Genomic DNA, 19,402 nt, shown 5'->3' on the forward strand with positions numbered 1-19,402 from the left:
ACACTATCTCCTCGCAATTAGCTCATTCCTGACTTCACGCTCCTGATTGACAGAACAAGCCAAAGCATCAGAATTCTCCCTTTGGCAATAAGTGCTGATTGGGTCCTTTTTAAGAGAGCTACTTCAAACTTTTTTTTTTTTTCCTTTTTTTTTTTTTTTTTTTTTTTTTTTTTTTTTAATATTTGCCTTCAGTGTCTTGGCTGAGAGAAGAGTTTTTTACCTCTCTGGGATTTTTTTTTCCCTTGAGAGTAGTAGAAGGAAGCAAGAGAGGATTTACCTGGTCGGGTCGAGTTCACTTCATTTGACTTTTTTTTTTTTTTTTTGGTTTAAATTATTGTTATTATTATTATTATTATTATTATTAAAATCATCACCCTGCCTCAGAAGAAAGGAAGGTTTTTGGCAACTCTGGTTAAAAAAAAAAAAAAAAAAGAAAGACAACTTTTCATCAATGGCCTCTTTTGGATATTTCCTGTTTCTTTGTGGGTTGAGTCAGGCTCTGTCAAGTTACCCAATCTGGTGGTAAGTTTTATTCTTCTTCTTCTTTTTTTTTTTTTTTTTTTTCGCTCATTTTCATTTATTTTTCCCCTCCTCTGTTTTCTCTGCAACCCCTGCGCTTAAAGATGACTTGAAATTCTCCTTTCGTTGCCACTCAGCTAAAGAGGTGGGATTGTTCCAGCGCCAGCAAGTTCTTAGAACCTGCATTTCACCTCTTTTATTTATGCATTCACTTTGTTTATTTTGACTGGGTTATACCTGATCTCTCCTTCTCCTACTGTAAAAGAGAGAGAGCGAGAGGGAGCGATCGGAAAGTTTTTATTTTTTTTTTTTTCTCTCTGAGCGCTTTGATCCTCTCCTGTGAAGAACAAAAGGCGCTGCCTGAATTAAAGAGATAATGATAGAAGTTGACATGAGCATTTCAAGGTGATTTCGAGCTAGTCAGGTGGAAGGAAGGGGGGGAAAGCAGCAAAACTTTTGGGTGCCTTTTATTTGCTTTTATTCCCCCCCCCCACCCCACCCCCGCCGCAGCCCTTTCGCTTTAAGAAATATTGAGGGGTATATTAAAAAAAATATATATATATAAAAAGAAAAATAGGGGTGGGAAACGGGAAGAAAAAGGAGGTGAAGCTGGGGGAAGGAACAGCAAGGTCGGGGCCGGGGGAGGCAAAATCCGCGCAAAATCCGCGCAGAATCCGCGCAGAATCCGCGCGCCCTTAGCGCGGGGATGCGCACCTCGTTTTTTTGGGGGGGGGTTTCGCCGCTTTTCCTCCTTTTTTCCTCGCTCTGCACCCTACGCCTTTAAGAGCCTTTTCTCTCTCGCTCCCCCACGAAAAGCAAATGGTGCTGGGCAAGGCATGTACGCGCACGATCGGCTCTAATTACCCGCGCAGCTAATTGCGCTCGCTCGGGGAAGCCCTAACGCAGGGAGGCTCCGCGGGCTGAGCCAGGGGGCTGTGAAAAGCTTCCCCCCCCCTTTAAAAAAAAACAACAAAAAAAAATCATCATCCCCGTGCTGTTAATGAATTTTTTAATGAATTTTTTAATGAATTTTTTAATGAATCCTCGCTGCCCCCCCCCGCCCCGTCCGCGGGTGCGGGTGCGGGATGCGCGGTCCCCCCTGTCCGGCGGTGCAGAGGTGAGAGAGGGTGGTGAAGGCAGCAGCCTCTCCAACTATTTCAGGTATGCCTGAAAGCAGGGAATTCGTTGGGATGGGAGGAAAGAAAAAAAAAAAAAAAGAAGAAAAAAAAAAAGCAGCAATAAAATGCAAATGTGTGCTTGGGAAGACAGGCAGAGCGAGGAGAGAGCACCTGGACGGGAGTCATTAAAAAGCAATCTTTTATTCCCAGCCACCATCTAACTTATAATTAGAAACTCTGCTCGCATTCCTGATTGGAGAAGGAAACGCATTCCTCCAATACCGACATAAATATTCGCTTGTCACCCGGCCAGGGGAGCGCGGTCCGACCCCCTTGTCCCCCCTTGTCCCCCCTTGTCCCCCCGTGTCCCCCGTGTCCTCCCGGTCCCCGGAGCTGCGGGAAATTGGGAAAAGATGGGAAAAAGGCTCTGGGAAGGGGGGCAGGAGGCGCCACCCGAGCCGGGGCATCCTCAGGTGCGACAGCAGCGGTGGCACTGCGGGCTCCGGGCTGGCTTCTCCCCGCTGCCAGCAGCGCTCTCAGACGGTTCTTTCGCAAGGACAAACCCCCTCAGGCCATGGAAATGCAAAGCAGGGCTGGACTGGGCTGGGGGAGTCGCGGGAGAGGCCCGGAGCTGCTGCATTGGCTGCCCAAATTCCCCCTCGCCCTCCCAGCCCTTTCCCTCTTGATTCCTCCCCAACCTTTCCCTCTTTATGCCTCCCCAAGCGAGCTATGAGCCCACCCCTGTGGCTGCAGAGCCCTGGGGATGTGGGATTTGGGGTCTGCAAGGTGGCCCTGGGGTCCCCAGGATGCACATCCCAAATTCCTTCTCTCCCAGGCCAGCCCAGGGGCTCCCAGATCCACCCAAAATCCACCCTGCTGCTTGATTTGATTCTCATGTCGTCGTGTCCCGCTCCTCCTTTTGTTTTGTTGTTGTTTTGTTGTTGGTTTGTTGTTGTTTTGTTGTTGTTTTGTTGTTGTTTTGTTGTTGTTTTTCTATTATTTTTTTTGGAAGAGAGAACCGGGAATTTTTTTAGTCTGGTCACAATGCCCTCTATCAGCTCACCATGAACTTTGGGTGTTTAGAGCAGAAAATCTGTCATTTACCAGCCCCAGATTGTGCCCCCCTCCCCACTAAATCGTTTCTAATTAAAGCATCATCTCATCCTGTGGATATTTACACTTGGAGAAAATCCATGCAGAAAAACAGGGACTGAGAAATGATATTTTCCTGGGAGTTTTGCTTCATTGCTGTCCCAAAATGTAAATTTCTCAGAGGATCAGGTGTTGTAAGTCGTGTCTGCCCTCTCACAGCTCATTTTTAGGCTGTGCTGTTGAAATTGCTGCTCCCAGCACGGCACAGGGCACCTGTCTGAGCCAGACCAAGCAGATTCCCACATTCCTGGGAGCTTTTGGGAAAAGTTCCGTGGAGGAAAAAGGAAAAAATCCCTCCCTGATGATGCTGGGGGTGGGAAGGGAGGCTCAGTGAGTTCCTTAAAAAATAATTAAAAAAAAAAATCAGCAAATAATTCATTTCTAAACTAGGATAGAAGAAGCTTAGGAAATAATGGTTTAAAAATAATCCAAGAAGAGGGGCTGGCTGCTGTTGGGATTGATGTTTTGGGGTTTTGGGGATGTGCTGGAGGGGTTCATTGTGCCTCAGAAACCTCACAAGATCTTCCCCAGTGCAGTGCAGCACTGAGCTGCTCAACCTAGAGCAGCAACAGGCTCTCCCACACCCAGGGGGCCAGATTAACTGCAAAAATCAGATAATTTTCGGGTTTTGCTGCTTTTTTTTTTTTTTTTTAAAGTTAGTGCTGTTCATTTTTTGGTTTGTTCAAAAAAAAAAAAAAGAGATAGGAATGAGCGAAGGAAGGCTGAGGGAATTCTGAAGCAAAATTCCTGGGGAAGGGAGGATTAAATGTAACCTGTTCCCTGTCCTGGGGCAGCCTGGGGTCTGTGGGGAGTCACAGGAGCAGCATGAGCAGAATTTAAACTTTTTCCAGCTTGCTTGCACTGCCTTGACTGACTCCACATGGAATGGGGGGGGGGGGGGGAACCAAGCCTTTAATTTTATTTTATTTATTTATTTATTTTATTTTTCTGTCTGCGCTAAGTGGCCTGACTTGGTCTGAACGCAGCCAGTGGGCAGAAATGATTCAGAAAGGGAAAAAAAATTCAATAACAATTAACACAGAGCTTCCATGATGGGAATCTTCTCCTCCTGCAGCCCAGGATGCTGTTTCTGGGGGAAATCATCCCAGGAGAGGCTCTCTGGGCTGAGCTGGAAATACAGGGAGACCCCTTGGCTGTAGGAAAAAGTCACTGGCATCGTTTCTGCTGGGTGTGAGGCAGCTTGGGGACGTGTGGGGTTAAATTCCGTGCCTGGAGAGGGATGGCAAGAGGAGTTCTAGTGGAACAACAGGATTTGGTGTGGTGGCATCACCCTGGGCAGCAGAGTCTGTCCCTTCCCCTGCCCTGCTGGGGCTCCTGTCCCCTCTCACAGCCCCTGTGTCACAGCCAGAGTGAGGTGGGATGGGAGCAGCCCCGTGAGAAGCTGGGAATGTTGGGCTGAGGAGTGAGGAGTGTTCCTGGAGGTGCCAGGCCTGTGGAGGATGGGGCAGTGCGTGGAGACATTTCCCTGCCTGGCTTTGCTCTCGTTCCCCAGCAGCTCCATGGATTTCCTGATCCCTGCAGCAGGATGTGATGTCCTGCAGGATCCCCTTTCTGGGAGGGCTGGGGAGAGGGATCCAGCAGCTCTTTGCTCTGTATTTTTTTGCAACTCAGGAGTTGTGAGGTTGAGGGGGCCCCACCAACAGCAGGGACATCACTGCAGCAATGCTCAGTGCAGCACCTGAGCCTGTCCCTGCTCTGTGGTGTGGAAACCCAGGGCACTGGGAATGTTTCTGTGTCTGCTCTGGGGTGCCCTGACCCCCAGGGCAGCACTGACTCTGACCCTCATCCATGGAGAAAGTTTCCCAGACTTCAAGATAGACTGGAACCCACAAAAGTGTGAAATAGATTATAGAGAGCAGTGCAGGTGTGTCACTGGGTGAGAAATTGAGGTTTTTGGGGTTTTTAGTGTGTTGTGGATGGCAGCAAGATGGAGGGCACAGGGTGTCATCCTGGGTTTCTGCTCCATGCTTCTTCTTCCTCCTTCTCCATGGGTTTGGGTGGCATTTTGTAATTGGGCAGAAAAGTCCCCATTGCAGCTCTGTGGGATCAGTGATTGGGTTCAAAGGGAAAATAATCCAGGTGTCAGCTCTGAATTGGACAGTTTAGTCTGAGAAGGCCATGGAACAAGAGATTATTGGCCATTTTGTGCCTTCTAATGAAAAGCTGCTGAACTCCCAGCAGTGAGGCTGTTTTACTGATAAGAAATAATAAACACCTGAGTGTGAACATGAACTACTGTCTCAAGTGCCTTCAATCCAGACCCAGAGAAACCCACAACTGGAACAGCCACACTGTGGCATCCCCACAGCAGCAGCAGTGCAAGGATGAGCTCCTGCCTTGTGCTCTCTGTTCTTTCCTGGGATTTGTCCCCTTCAATGTGGGTGGAACAGCCCCTGTTTTAAAGTGAGAGGAGCCCAGGCCAGGCTCTGGCTGCTGTGAGAAGCCCAATCCTGCTCTGCAGAACCAAGCCCAGCCCTGCTTGCCTTGGGGTGATCATCCCTGGGAGGTCACCTGAGGGCCAGCCCAGCCAGGAGCTGCCACCAGGGCTCCTCTGGAGCCATCTCTGCAGCTCCCAGGTGTGAGTTGCATCTCCCCACTCCTCTGCTCCATTGGCTGGGCTGAGGGGCTGGAATTCACTTGTGTCTCCTCCCCTCCTGCAGCAGGTCGTGGTGAGATGTCAAAATCCATCAGGGTACGTGGGAATTTTGGATGAGTTAGGGACAGGGCCTCTCAGTTGGTTTTGGTGATGGGATTTATTTTTCTTGTCTTCTACATAGGCAGGAAGGGTGAGCTCAGCTCACATCTTCACTGCATGGCTCAGAAGGTCACAAGACCCTCAGTTAAAGACTTTTTAAGGAGTTGTTGACCAATAAAATACTGCCAACAAGAATATTTATGCTTTTGACCCAATCCTTAAATATTTAGTCTTATGGATCCATGCTACATTGTAAGATTTCTTAGCCAATCATTTTATGGCACACAAACCTACGAAAACTTCTCATTACCTTTGTAACTACATTTATTTTTTCTGTATCTTAAACTCTAAACTTTCTTCTACTTAGCTTAACATGTCTCTGCTTTAAACTATAAATCCACATTCTCACTTCTAGCACCTCAGTTGGGAAGCCTTTTCCAAGGTCTCAGATCAAATCTGGGTTTAACTCTCAGCTTTGGCTCCCAGGCTCAACGTTCTGAGAGTTCCCTGCATTTTGGATTCCAACAAGTGGAGCAGTGCAATTGCTCTGCATCCATCCCTGTCCCAAACCTTGGAATTGCCTTTTTGTACCTGTGTTATCTCCATGACAGCAGCATCTGACCCAGCCCTGTTTTTCCAGGCAGAGATTAATCACAGAGCGATGGTTTGGGCCCCTCTCAGACACCAGCTCTGGCCCCAGGTGGGATTTGGGATGGGTGCTTTGCACCCAAGCAGCAGCACAGGGGCACAGGGAGAAGGGTCCAGGGATCTTTCAGTGAAGATTTAAGTGGTAAAAACCAGTTCTTGTCCATACTGTGTGCAAAGGGGAAGGGAAATCATTTCCCATCTCCATCTTTTTTGGTGGGACTGCAGAAACAAACGCTGATGGTGTTTGTGTTGTTCTTTTTGGCCAGTTGTGGTGAGATTAATAGCTGAACCAGGATCATACCAGGAGGGTTTTTTCTCAGCAGGAACTGAAAATTTTGCAAGGTTTTAGCAAGAAGTCCCTGTTTGAAGCATGGGGAGGGCTGGGATTTCCCCAGAGAGCCTGGTGTGTGCTAAAGAAAATCCCAAATCCCTCATCTGCTCAGCTTTCAGACTCATTTTATCAAACTGTTTTGTTCTGCTACGTATTAATTGATTCTTCCTTTCCATTTTAAGAGGACTTTATTAGAGAAATTAACCTGAAAACCAGCAACTCAATATTCAAAGCACTGGCTGAAGGAATTGCATCCAATAAAAAGCCTTTCCTAACTCAGAGAAAAGTGAATCCTTTTGCTCTCCAGTTGTTTCCAGGTAGCCCTGGAGGTGGAACCTGTCCTTTGCAGACATTTGAACACCTCTGAGAATTCTTTCTGGAAAAGTTTTGAGCGCTTGGAATAGTTTGGGTTGGAAGGAACCTTTTAAAAGTCAACTGGTCTTGCAGTGAGCAGAGACACCTTCAACCAGGGTAGCTGGGACTGAGGGATGGGAATCACATTGCTTTCTGTTGGCCAAAAAAGACTTTTTGAACTTCCTTTCTAAAAGATTCAGGATGGTGGAGCTTTGATTTTCACTGTGGTGTCTCCTAGAGAAGGAAATAAAGAAATTCTGATGGATTCTGAAAATCAAGGCTTGCTGATTGCAGCAGGGGAAGTCAGGCTGACTCACTGGTGCCTCCATCCCAACCCCGTGGGATCCCTTTCCTGCTTGCATCCCAATTCCCTCCCACCCAGCTCCAGCCATGCAGCAACTGCTGCTGCTGCTGCAGCCCCTGCACCAATCCCTGCACCACTGGTGCTCAGCATGGGCACAGGAGGAGGGGATTATTCCACCTTAGACCTCATGAGGAGCAGATGCTTGTCCTTTGCATGCACAGGAGTGTTGTATTTGTGGGGTCCCTTGTGGCAGGGAGGAATGATGGATCTTACTCCATGTTCTCAGAAGGCTAATTTATTATTTTATGGTGCTATATTAAAGTATACTATACTATAATACTATATATATATATAAAATATATATATGTATTATATATATTTATTATATATTATAAATATATTATAAATATATATTTATAATATATATTATGAATATATAGAATATATTTTATTTTATAATATATATATTATAAATATATAGAATATATATTATATATTTTATTTTATATAATATATTCTATATATTCTAAATATATAGAATATATAATATATTTTATTATATATAATATATAAAAATACTATAATATGCTATATATAATGCTATATATACTATACTATAGTATATAGCTATATTATATTAAAGAATACTATGCTATAATACTATATATAATATAAATATGCATATAAAATATTATATATTATATATTATATATATTATATATATTCTAAATATATAGAATATATATTATATATTTTTATATACTATATACTATATATATAATCCTATAATATGCTATATATTTAATACTATAATATACTATAATACTATAATACTATACCATAATATACTATACTAAAGAATACAGAAAAGATACTGAATGCTAAAAGATAATAATGAAAACTCCTGACTCTCTCCAGAGTCCTGTCCCAGCTTGACCCTGATTGGCCAAAGAGTGAAAACAACTCACAGCAGAATCCAATGAAACAATCTCCAAACACATTCCACATGTGAGCAAAACACAGGAGAGGCAAATGGGAGAATAATTATTTTCCTTTTTCTGAGGCTTCTCAGCTTCCCAGAAGAAAAATCCTGGGTGCAAAGGGATTTTTCCAGAGAATGTGAATGCCACACGGGAGGGCAGGAAAATCCAACCGGGACAAGCAGGGGTTGTGCCCTTGCTCAGGATTCCTGGAGTGCTGACTCAAAGGGCCCGGCTGCATTTCAAAGGCGTTTGTTGGGATAATGACAGCACCCAGCACCAGGGGAATCCTGCGGGCACCGAGTCAGGATGGGCCCCTGGGAGCTGTTCCCGGCATGGGCAGCACACCTGGGGTGTCCTGCCAGCAGGGATGGACAGGTCCCACCCCATCCACGGGGAAATTCCCTTCCCAGAGCAGCCCTGGCGTCATACTGCTGCCCAAAGAAGATCCTGTGGGGATGAACAGTGTGGCTGCAAAGAGGGGAGGAGGATGAGGGAGGTCTGGAGGTCGTGGCTGGGAAGGAGAAGGTTCTGGAGAGGCACCCACAGAGTTCTGGTAGTGTGGAGCTTGGTGATTTCTGCCCAGACAGGTTAAACTGGGGTTAAACCCACTGGAATATGGGGGAAACAGCCTCAAGCTGCACAAAGGGAAATACAGGTTGGATAGCAGGGAAAAGTTTTTCACAGAAAGAGTGAGAAAGTTCTGGAATGGCTGCCCGGGGAGGTGGTGGAGTCCCCATGCCTGGGTGTGTTTAACAAAGCCTGGATGTGGCACTGGGGGCCAGGGTTTGGTTGAGCTGTTGGGGCTGGGTTGGACTGGATGGTCTTGAAGGTCTCTTCCAACCTTGTGTAATTCTGTGATTCTGTAATAGAGTAGGGATTTATTAAAAGGCCTCAATGATGATCTTGAAGGTCTCTTCCAACCTGGTCATTCTGGGAATTCTGGGAATCTGTGGAAGGAAGGGGCTTTAATGGCAGGGCAGAAGCACTGGCCAGAGCACACAGGTCTCCTCCCCGTGCCCAGCCAAGGCTGCAGCAGGAGTGTCCCCAGCCCAAAAGGTCTCTCTAAAACCATCTCTTCTTTGCTGTCACAGCCCAGAGCATGGATGGTTCAGTGGGGTTTAATATTGGAGCTGGAGGAGCACCCAGGCAGGAGCCTTCCCATGGAGTATCCATCAGAGCTTTCCTGGACTGGGTCTGGGGTTGGTCTTGCAGAAGAGCCACACATGAAAATATCCTTGCCAGCTCTTTCCATCCATCCTGTGCCATCCATTCTCTTTTCCCTTTTGTCCCTTTAAAAGGGACAGGATTTGAGTCCTGTTGTCTTAGCACAAGCTCTAAAAATCCATCAGTTCAAGGGGAGGGAAGGAGAGCTGATGCATTAACTGCCTTGTTCTCAACTCCTAACATAGGGCACGGCTTTAAAGGCAGCCTGGGAGCCAGGGGAGGCTGTTCTGCATCACAAAGGTGCTGTTTGTCCCTCTTGGTGGTTTGTCACCTGCATATTCACAGCCCCTTTCCCATCTGGGTGCTGCTGCTGCTGCTGCCGAGAGGGAGCTTTGCATTTGTAGAGACTGGGCCATCAAAGGAGTCCCAGGTGCCTTTGGTCTCCTCCTCAGCACAATTTCTGTCCTGGTGTCAAACCTCTCAGTTATTCTTCCATGGATTCAGTGATAATTAATAGAAGGGATGCTCTTGCCCTTTCCCAAGGTGGATATTCCTTCATGCTTTGAAATTATTTTCTCCTGTTGCACCTTGGCACTCTCAGGTTTTGCCAGCAAAGTCGCATCAGAGCACGTGGCTGGTTCCCTTCTCACCTCACTCGCCTTGCAAAGGGTTCCAGGTGTCTGGGAGGGTCATTTCTCCTCTCCCGTGGGGTTCTGTAGGCTCTAAGTGTGTTGGAGAAGGCTCAGGGAGTGCCTCAGCTCTTCCTCAAGCTCAGGGCAGGGCAGCCTCTCACATTTCCAGCCTGCCCTGGGGTTCGTCACAGGTTTGGGTGTTATCCAATGGTCTCCAGGCACCATTCCCAGTGTTCCCAGTTCAAACAGGCCTCCCTGTAACGGCATCCAGCCCCCAGATGGGCATGGCCAGGTTCCCACCAGGAGCCCATGCCAGGCTGAGGGGCTGTGACACCCTGAGCATCCTCAGAGGCCTGGCAGGGATTGCTCACAACCCACTGGTGACCTGCTCCTTCCTTGGCAGCAGCTGAGAAAACCCCAGAGCACCTCAGCATGACTCCATGTCCATCTGCAGGCCAAGCCTCAGGTGGAATTCTCTTCACCCACCCCGTGGCTGCAATTTCCACGTCTCCCTCCAAGCCAGGGGCTCCTGGCTCCTTTCTTTGAGGAGAGCTGGGCGCTTTCTCCTGGTGCAGTTCCTGTCTCAGGTGTTTGCTGGAGCCTGGCTGGTGAAGTCCTCTGTGCCAGCTTGGGTGAGGAGACCAGCTCAGAGGTACCTCCACCAACATCATCCAGCTTTGGTCAGAACATACCCAAAACCAAAAGCCTTTGCACACTTGCCCATTTCCTAGTTGTTAAAATCCATCATTTCCATTGCCAGGCATGAGTTCACGTGGGTCAAATGGGTCATGGACTTTTTATCCATCATTTCTCTGTATTTTATAATCTCTTCAGTGCTCGTTGGTGTATTGGAATGGGTGCAGGAGCATTCATGACATCCAGGTTGGTCCTAAAAACCTTTAGACCGCCCCTCTCTGGAAATTCATCTTTTGTCCTGTCTCGGCCCAGCTGCTGAAAGCCTCAGCAGCTTCCTCTGTGAAATATTGAGGCTCTCAATATTTTGGGGTTTTTGAGGGTTTTGCAGCTTCCTCTGTAAAATATTTACTCCTGCCTTTAATCCAGGACACTCCAGAGAGCAAATGCATCCTCCTCGTGCTCTTGGACACATCCAGAGTCCCCCAGTCACACCCACAAGTCATTACCTCCAGATTGTGATAGAACTTTATCTCAAAGCTTCTAAAGGAGAGATTTGAAGTGATTTCCCTGTCCTGACAGTTATCTTGGCAGAGGGACACAGGCACAATGTTTCTGCATTTCAAGAATTCCTCTGACTCTGCTTTGCTCTCAGTGCTCTGAAATCAAACCCTTCCCACCTTTTCCCAGTCCGTACCTCTTATTTCACTTTGCAGGTTTGTATTTCTGCTGGAAGAGGCAGTTTTATAGCAAAAATTATGCACACCCATCTTTCCAGGGCAGTCAGCTTTATCCAACAGAATTCCCAGCAGGGAGAAAAGGCAGAGCCCATCTCTGCTGCAGCTGAGCCTGGGAGACAAATCCAAATTTCTCTGAGCAGAGCAGGAGCTCCTTGTGCTTCCAGAGGGCTTCACCTTGTCTAATAGAGATATTTCCAATATCTAATAGAGATATTTCTAATGTCTAATAGAGATATTTCCAATATCTAATGGAGATATTTCCAATGTCTGATAGAGATATTTCCAATATCTAATGGAGATATTTCCAATGTCTAATAGAGATATTTCCAATATCTAATAGAGATATTTCTAATGTCTAATAGAGATATTTCCAATATCTAATGGAGATATTTCCAATGTCTGATAGAGATATTTCCAGTGTCTAATAGAGATATTTCCAATGTCTAATAGAGGTATTTCCAATGTCTAATGGAGATATTTCCAATATCTATTGGAGATATTTCCAATATCTAATAGAGATATTTCTAATGTCTAATAGAGATAGTTCCAATATCTAATAGAGATATTTCCAATGTCTGATAGAGATATTTCCAGCGTCTAATAGAGATATTTCCAATGTCTAATAGAGATATTTCCAGTGTCTAATAGAGGTATTTCCAATATCTAATAGAGATATTTCTAATGTTTAATAGAGATATTTCCAGTGTCTAATAGAGATATTTCTAATATCTGATAGAGATATTTCCAATGTCTGATAGAGATATTTCCAATGTCTGATAGAGATATTTCCAGTGTCTAATAGAGATATTTCCAATGTCTAATAGAGATATTTCTAATGTTTAATAGAGATATTTCCAGTGTCTAAAAGAGATATTTCCAATGTCTAATAGAGATATTTCTAATGTCTAATAGATGTATTTCCAATGTTTAATAGAGATATTTCCAATATCTAATAGAGATATTTCTAATGTTTAATAGAGATATTTCCAGTGTCTAAAAGAGATATTTCCAATGTCTAATAGAGATATTTCTAATGTCTAATAGAGGTATTTCCAATGTTTAATAGAGATATTTCCAATGTCTGATAGAGATATTTCCAATATCTAATAGAGATATTTCTGATGTCTAATAGAGATATTTCCAATGTCTAATGGAGGGGTGGGAAGCAGGAAAGGAGCTCCTTGAACACTTGCCAAGCCTTCCATTCAGTCTGTCCCTCTGCCCCCAGGAGAACAACAATGGGGCCTGTTGCTAGACAGGGCTGTGACAGAAAATAAATCTAAATCCTCAGCAGGCTGAGGGACACAAGGGAAATTCCCTTTTTTCCCTGAGCCTGCTGTGGCTGGGAAGGAATGGGACAGTGTGGACAGGGAGGAGCCCATCCAAAACCCCCTGAGTGTCAGGAAAATCCCGCTGGGCATCAGACAAGACGTGCAGAATGTACTGGTAGAGCCACAGTTCCTCCAGAGAACACAAAAATCTGGTTCATGCTGTTTTTTGGGGGAGATCTATGATTGGTTTCTGTCCTTCATGGAGGGACAATCTTCCTGAATATTTTACAGTGAAGTTTCCTTCAGAGTTAGTGGTGAGAGAGGAGATCCAGCTCATCTGACACCTGTCAGACATTTACTTTGGGGTGAGGTGAGTCCCATCCCATCCCAGATTCCCAACCATTGCCTGGAAGAGGATCCTGGATGATTGGGACAAAGGTATCTCCCTTTAGACAGGTCAGGTTTGGCTTTGAAACACTCCTAAACATCAGGAGCATCTGGGCATTTTATGTTCTACATAGACATGTGGAATGCTGAAAGGGAATGTTTCCACTGGGGAAATGTGAATCTTTAGTGATAAAATCACCTTTAAAAAACTCTTCACTTGAAGTGCTGGTCTTGCTTTCCCCGGGTGTAAAGGAATTGAGCAAAAACCCCATCTCTCAGAAGGGTTTTTGAAGGGAATTGTGAACTTGCATCTGGGCATTTTATGCCCTACATAGACATGTGGAATGCTGAAAAGAGATATTTCCATTGGAGGACCCTTCAGTGTGAATCTTTAGTGACCAAATTACCTTAAAAAAACTCTTCACTTGAAGTTCCACAGGTGTAGAAGAACTGAGCAAAATCCCATCTCTCAGAAGGGCTTTTGGAGGGAATTCTTGTGAACTTGCATCTGGGCATTTTATGTTCTACACAGAAATGTGGAATGCTGAAAAGAGGTATTTCCTTTGGAGAACCCTTCAATGTGAATCTTTAGTGACCAAATTACCTTTAAAAAAATCTTCACCTGAAGTCCTGGTGTTGCTTTCCACAGGTGGGGAAGAACTGAGCAAAAGTCCCATGTCTCAAAGGGCTTTTGAAGGGAATTCTTGTGACCTTGAATCTGGGCATTTTATGATCTATATAGACACATGGAATGCTGAAAAGAGATATTTCCATTGGGGAACCCTTCAATGTGAATCTTTAGCGACAAAATCACCTTTAAAAATGTCTTCACTTGAAGTCCTGCTGTTGCTTTCCTCAGGTGTGGAAGAACTGAGCAAAAATCCCATCTCTCAGAAGGGCTTTTGAAGGGAATTCTTGCGAACTTTCAATTCCTTGCATGTTCTGGGAGCAGCCATGGAGATGAATTTGATTTGGAATAAGCTGAATTAGTGATCCAGACCAGGATCATGAATGCCAGGATCACTAAATCCATGGGATCGGGTGCCACCCTGATCCCATGGATTTGGGCTGGTGAAGAGCCATCCTGAAGGCCCTGAGGGCAGGGCCCTGCTGTGGATCCCAGAATGGTTTGGGTTGGAAGGGACTTTGGAGCCCATCCAGTCCCACCCCATGCCATGGGCAGGGGCACCTCCCACCACCCCAGGTGCTTCAGAGCCCCATCCACCCTTCTGACACATTCTACTATTTTCTATTGATATATTCCATGATTTTCCCACAGTGAAGGACTCAGGGGCTGGGAAGCTCAGCCCAGCCCATCCCCTTGCCCAAACTGTGCTGAGTTTTTAATCTCTAGAGAAAGGACCTGGCAGCCCAATCTCCATGCCCTGAGAGCTGCTCTGCTACAGCATTAGCAGGGCTGTGGTTGGGTCATGCCCTGGCAAGATTTGCTGCTGGAAGTGCTCAGAGAAAACGAGAGGCTGGGTGGGAAGTGTGGGGCAGCTTGGACACGTAATTTGTGCTTTCTGCCTCAGATTTATCAGTGGCATTGCTGCAGAGTGATCAGTTAGCTGATTTTACTGAGCTGCCCCTTGTCACTGGGGTGCAGTGACTGGCCCATGAACACCCTCAGCTCATCCTGAGTGTGAGGAAAAGTGCATGAGCTCTGTTGCTTTTTTTGAAGTGCTTATTTCCTCTCACAGAACAGGCTGTTGGTTGAGCTATTTTTATTGCTCCCTAATTTTTGTTTTAATTTATTTTTTTATTATTCTTACAGTATGAGAGTGAAATATGGTAGGAGAGTGTCCAAATCTGAAGTAGCTGCTCTGGGAGTTTTCCATTAAAAAAATAAAATTGGCAAAGGGCATGCTGTGCCATTGTATTGATTTTGTGTGGGGTTTTGGTTTTGAGCTTGCACAAAAACAGGGTGAATTGAAGAAAACCATAAACAGAACAAGGAGTTATTCTGTGGGCACTGAAACTGGTGAGTTTCTAGAGGTTTTCAGGCAGGTGTGAAAATGACGCTGCCTGCTCAAGGAGGTGGGACACTGGTTGGTGGAATATGAGGAAGGCTGCCTTAACAAACTGCTACCACCTCTAAAACCTCTAACACCTCTTGCTGGTGTCATCTATAGTAACAGTTCAGGTGATATTTAGGCAAAGAATAGGGAGCTTTTTCTCTCATTCTTTGGCCACATGCCTTCATTATTTTTATGTGTCTTCCCCGAGTTGCAGGATCAGTCAGTACGAGTCCTGCTTTATCTAAAATGCATCTGTTCCACACACGAGGAGGCTGTCCTGGCTGTAGGGAAAGTTTAAGAAGTACAGAGAGAACTGGCTTTAAGCAGCACAGATTTAGCTGTCCATCTCTCAAACACCTTGGGTTAACTGAGCTCCATCCCTCTGTGGGTTTGCAAAAATAGGTGTAACCACATCCACCACCGTTAAATCCAGAAATCACCTCATCCATCCTCACATGCTCCGGGCTGGATTAAATCTGCCTAAATCAGAATCGTGGAGAAGTCCTGGATACGAGCACTCAGTTCACTCTGAGTCACTGCTTACAGGAATATCATCTGCAGAAGGAAGGAGCTTGCTGCATCACTGCTTTTTCCTAGCAGGATGGCTCATGGATATGAGTGGATTGATTGCAAAACCTCAAAGCCACTCGCAGGAGAGGACTGGGGGAAAATTGGGAACTGGGTTTAGCCTGGGAGAGAACGCGGCCCAGACAGATGGGGCAAACAGCCCGGTTGAAAGGGAATAGATAAGGCACATTAGCAGAAGATCGGGGATCAGACAGGGCAATGCTAATTCCGTGGCCACTGAAACCCTTGGTGTAAGTTGCCCACAGGCAATTGGGAAGTCTGTGATCCTGAGGAGCATCGTTTGTCCTGCTGACCCATGTGTAGTCTGGTCTGCTGGTGAATGAGAGAGTCAAGCCCAGCCTAACACAGGCTGTGCCCAGCACAGCTTCCTAACAGAGCCACTAAAACTGCAATTTTTAGTGTCCAAATTCTAACAGAGAGACGAATTCAGGGTTTGTCCTGCTGGCCCATGTGTAGTCTCAGTCTCCTGGTGAATGAGAGGGTCAAGCCCAGCCTAACACAGCAGCTCCCAGCACAGCTGCCTAAAACTGCAATTTTTAGTGTCCACATTCTAACAGAGAAACGAATTCAGGGTTTGTCCTGCTGACTCATGAGTAGTCTCAGTCTCCTGGTGAATGAAAGTATCAAGCCCAGCCTAACACAGGCTGCTCCCAGCACAGCTTCCTAACAGAGCCACTAAAACTGCAATTTTTAGTGTCCACATTCTAAGAGAGAAACGAATTCAGAATTTGTCCTGCTGGCCCATGTGTAGTCTCAGTCTCCTGATGAATGAGAGGGTCAAGCCCAGCCTAACACAGGCTGCTCCCAGCACAGCTTCCTAACAGAGCCACTAGAACTGCAGTTGGCCAGAAAATCTCCAAATTCTAACAGAGAAACTAATTCAGGATTTGTGTAGGCTCTATAGGCTCTATTGTATATATTATTGTATTGTATATATTGCATTGTATTTGTATAGGATTTAAATTTCCAGCCACGGATGCCTTGGTGGTGGCTCCTGCTGCCCCAGCACTGGCACTCAGAATAAATTGAGGAATTCTGTCCTGCAGACAGGCTCCAGAATGGGGCAAACCAGGCTCTTGTTGGATTCTGGCATGCAAGAGCCCATTTTGACAATGCCAAAGGGCGGGCAACCTGCAAAACCTTGATTATCTAATGAACTGCAGACTTTGTGATTAACCAGGGGATGGGGCAATTCAGGAGCTAAAACACATCCTTGGCAGCTCTGGCCGTATTTCTTCTCTGCCCTTCACAAGCCTCAACAAATAGCTGGGTGTCCTGGTCAGAGGAGAAGCAGAAAATGAGAGTTTCCTGCAGGGGCAGCTGCTCATGTCCCATTCCAAGGGACAGTGTGGGCTCACTGAGCAGAGCCAGGAGGAGAAGCTGGACCAGACTTACCTTTGACTCACTGTTTGAAAAAAGAACCAGCAATTTTTGGGTGAGGATAAGAGCCAGGACAGCCAATTTTATTTTTTTTTTAATATGGAAAACTGCCAGAGCAGCTACTTCAGATTTGGACACTCTCCTACCATATTTCACAGCATTAAAAAAAAAAAAAATAAAACAAAAATTAGAGAGCAATAAAAATAGCTCAACCAACAGCCTGTTCTGTGAGAGGAAATAAGCACTTCTAAAAAAGCAACAGAGCTCATGCACTTTTCCTCACACTCGGGATGAGCTGAGGGTGTTCATGGGCCAGTCACTGCACCCCAGTGACAAGGGGCAGCTCAGTAAAATCAGCTAACTGATCACTCTGCAGCAATGCCACTGATAAAGCTGAGGCAGAAAGCACAAATTACGTGTCCAAACTGCCCCATGCTTCCCACCCAGCCTCTCGTTTTCTCTGAGCACTTCCAGCAGCAAATCTTGCCAGGGCATGACCCAGCCACAGCCCTGCTAATGCTGCAGCAGAGCAGCTCTCAGGGCATGGAGATTGGGCTGCCAGGTCCTTTCTCTAGAGATTAAAAACTCAGCACAATTTGGGCAAGGGGATGGGCTGGGCTGAGCTTCCCAGCCCCTGAATCCTTCACTGTGGGAAAATCATGGAATATATCAATAGAAAATAGTAGAATGTGTCAGAAGGGTGGAAGGGGCTCTGAAGCACCTGGGGTGGTGGGAGGTGATCCAGAGCAGGAGTGAGGAGCTGAGGGTTGTTCCTCTCTGTTGCAGGGCTGTGCTGACACACAGCTGAGCTGGGCTCATCACCCTGCACTGCCTCAGAGCTGCACATCCCATCTCAGGTGTCACCCCAGCGTGAGGGCGTTCACAGGGGTCTGAGGATGGGGGAAGAGATGAGGATCTGACTCCATGTTTCAGAAGGCTGATTTATTATTTTATGATATATATTACATTAAAACTATACCAAAAGAACAGAAGAAAGGATTTCATCAGAAGGCTGGCAAGGAATAGAATAATAAGGAATGATAACAAAGGCTCTGTCTCAGACTCTCTGTCTGAGCCAGCTCACTGTGATTGGCCATTAATTAGAAACATCCAACATGGGCCAATCAAAGCTCCACCTGCTGCATTCCACAGATAACCATTCTTTATATTTTGTTCCTGAGGCCTCTCATCTTCTCAGGAGGAAAAGTCCTCAGGAAAAGATTTTTCATAAAGGATGTCTGCGACACCCCAGCTCCCTTTGCAGCCCTCCAGGGAGGGCTGGCACCTCCTGGCTGTGTCTCAGCTCCTCCTTTCCCAGGAGGAAAGGGTCTCTCTCTGCCGGGGCCCAGCAGAACCGAGATGACCAGCTGGGAGCCTGACTCCTGGGTGAGCAAGGTTAGGTCAGATCATTTCATTCCATTGTGCCCAAATCCTCAAGCTCATCCTGTTCCCATGGACAAGGAATTTGTATTTCCTGCAAAAATCTCTCATTTTTTTGGGTTCTGTGGTGTTTCAGGGCACATCTCCCCATGTGTCTTCACCTGTGAAGACACATGGGGAGATGAAGCTTTGTGAAACTACAGAATCACCCGTGGATCACATAGTAAGGAAATCTGCTTGTCCTCAAATTGGCTCCTAGCTACATCAGGCAGAAAGGTGACTGACTCTCAGAAGAAAAAGGTATTTTGTGAGGCACCTTGTTTCTGATGTACAGATGCTGGGCTGCCAAAGCCAACCCTGCATCCACCACAGCTTAGACACTGAAGTTCTTGAGGAGAAAGTGCCCTTGCCAAAGCATCGTTTGTCAAAGATTTGGTCATTTGGACTGGTTTTCTGTAGCCAGCAGTGAGCTGCCAAGTGGAGGCAGCTTGACAGAGAGCACCCTCCAAACTAATCATGGTTCTGATCCCAAAATCCCTGCAGCTGGACTCCTGGGTGAGCAAGGTTAGGTCAGATCATTTCATTCCATCGTGCCCAAATCCTCAAGCTCATCCTGCCCTTGGTTCCCATGGACAAGGAATTTGTATTTCCTGCCAAAATCTCTACTTTTTGGATTCTGTGGTGTTTCAGGGCAGAGGCAGATTCAAGAAAAATGCTCTTGCAAAAGCATCATTTGTCAAAGATTTGGTCATTTGGACTGATTTTCTATAGCCAACAATGAGCAAAAACCCCATCTCTCTGAAGGGTTTTTGAAGGGAATTCTTGTGAACTTGCATCTGGGCATTTTATATTCTGCATAAACATGTGGAATGCTTAAAAGAGATTTTTCCATTGGAGCACCCCTCAATGTGAATCTTTAGAGACCAAATTGCCTTAAAAAAAAAACTCTTCACTTGAAGTTCCACAGGTGTAGAAGAGCAAAAATCCCATTCCTCAGAAGGGCTTTCTGAAGGGAATTCTTGTGTCAAGGTAGAGGCACCTTGACAGAGAGCACCCTCCAAAGCAATCATGGTTCTGATCCCAA

The 19,402-nt window shown here is 45.9% G+C and overlaps 1 protein-coding gene across 1 annotated transcript in view; it reads left to right on the top strand.

Moving 5' to 3' along the window:
* Window positions 1-451: 451 nt before the first annotated feature.
* Window positions 452-19,402, top strand: part of WNT3A (Wnt family member 3A) — a 102,616-nt gene continuing 83,665 nt past the window's right edge. The window contains exon 1 of the mRNA XM_054515640.1: window positions 452-522. Coding sequence (XP_054371615.1) covers window positions 452-522 — 71 coding nt within the window. The remainder of the gene's footprint in view (window positions 523-19,402) is intronic.

The sequence above is a fragment of the Molothrus ater genome, chromosome 1 (assembly GCF_012460135.2).
Source record: "Molothrus ater isolate BHLD 08-10-18 breed brown headed cowbird chromosome 1, BPBGC_Mater_1.1, whole genome shotgun sequence".
In the NCBI taxonomy this organism is placed as follows: Eukaryota; Metazoa; Chordata; class Aves; order Passeriformes; family Icteridae; genus Molothrus; species Molothrus ater.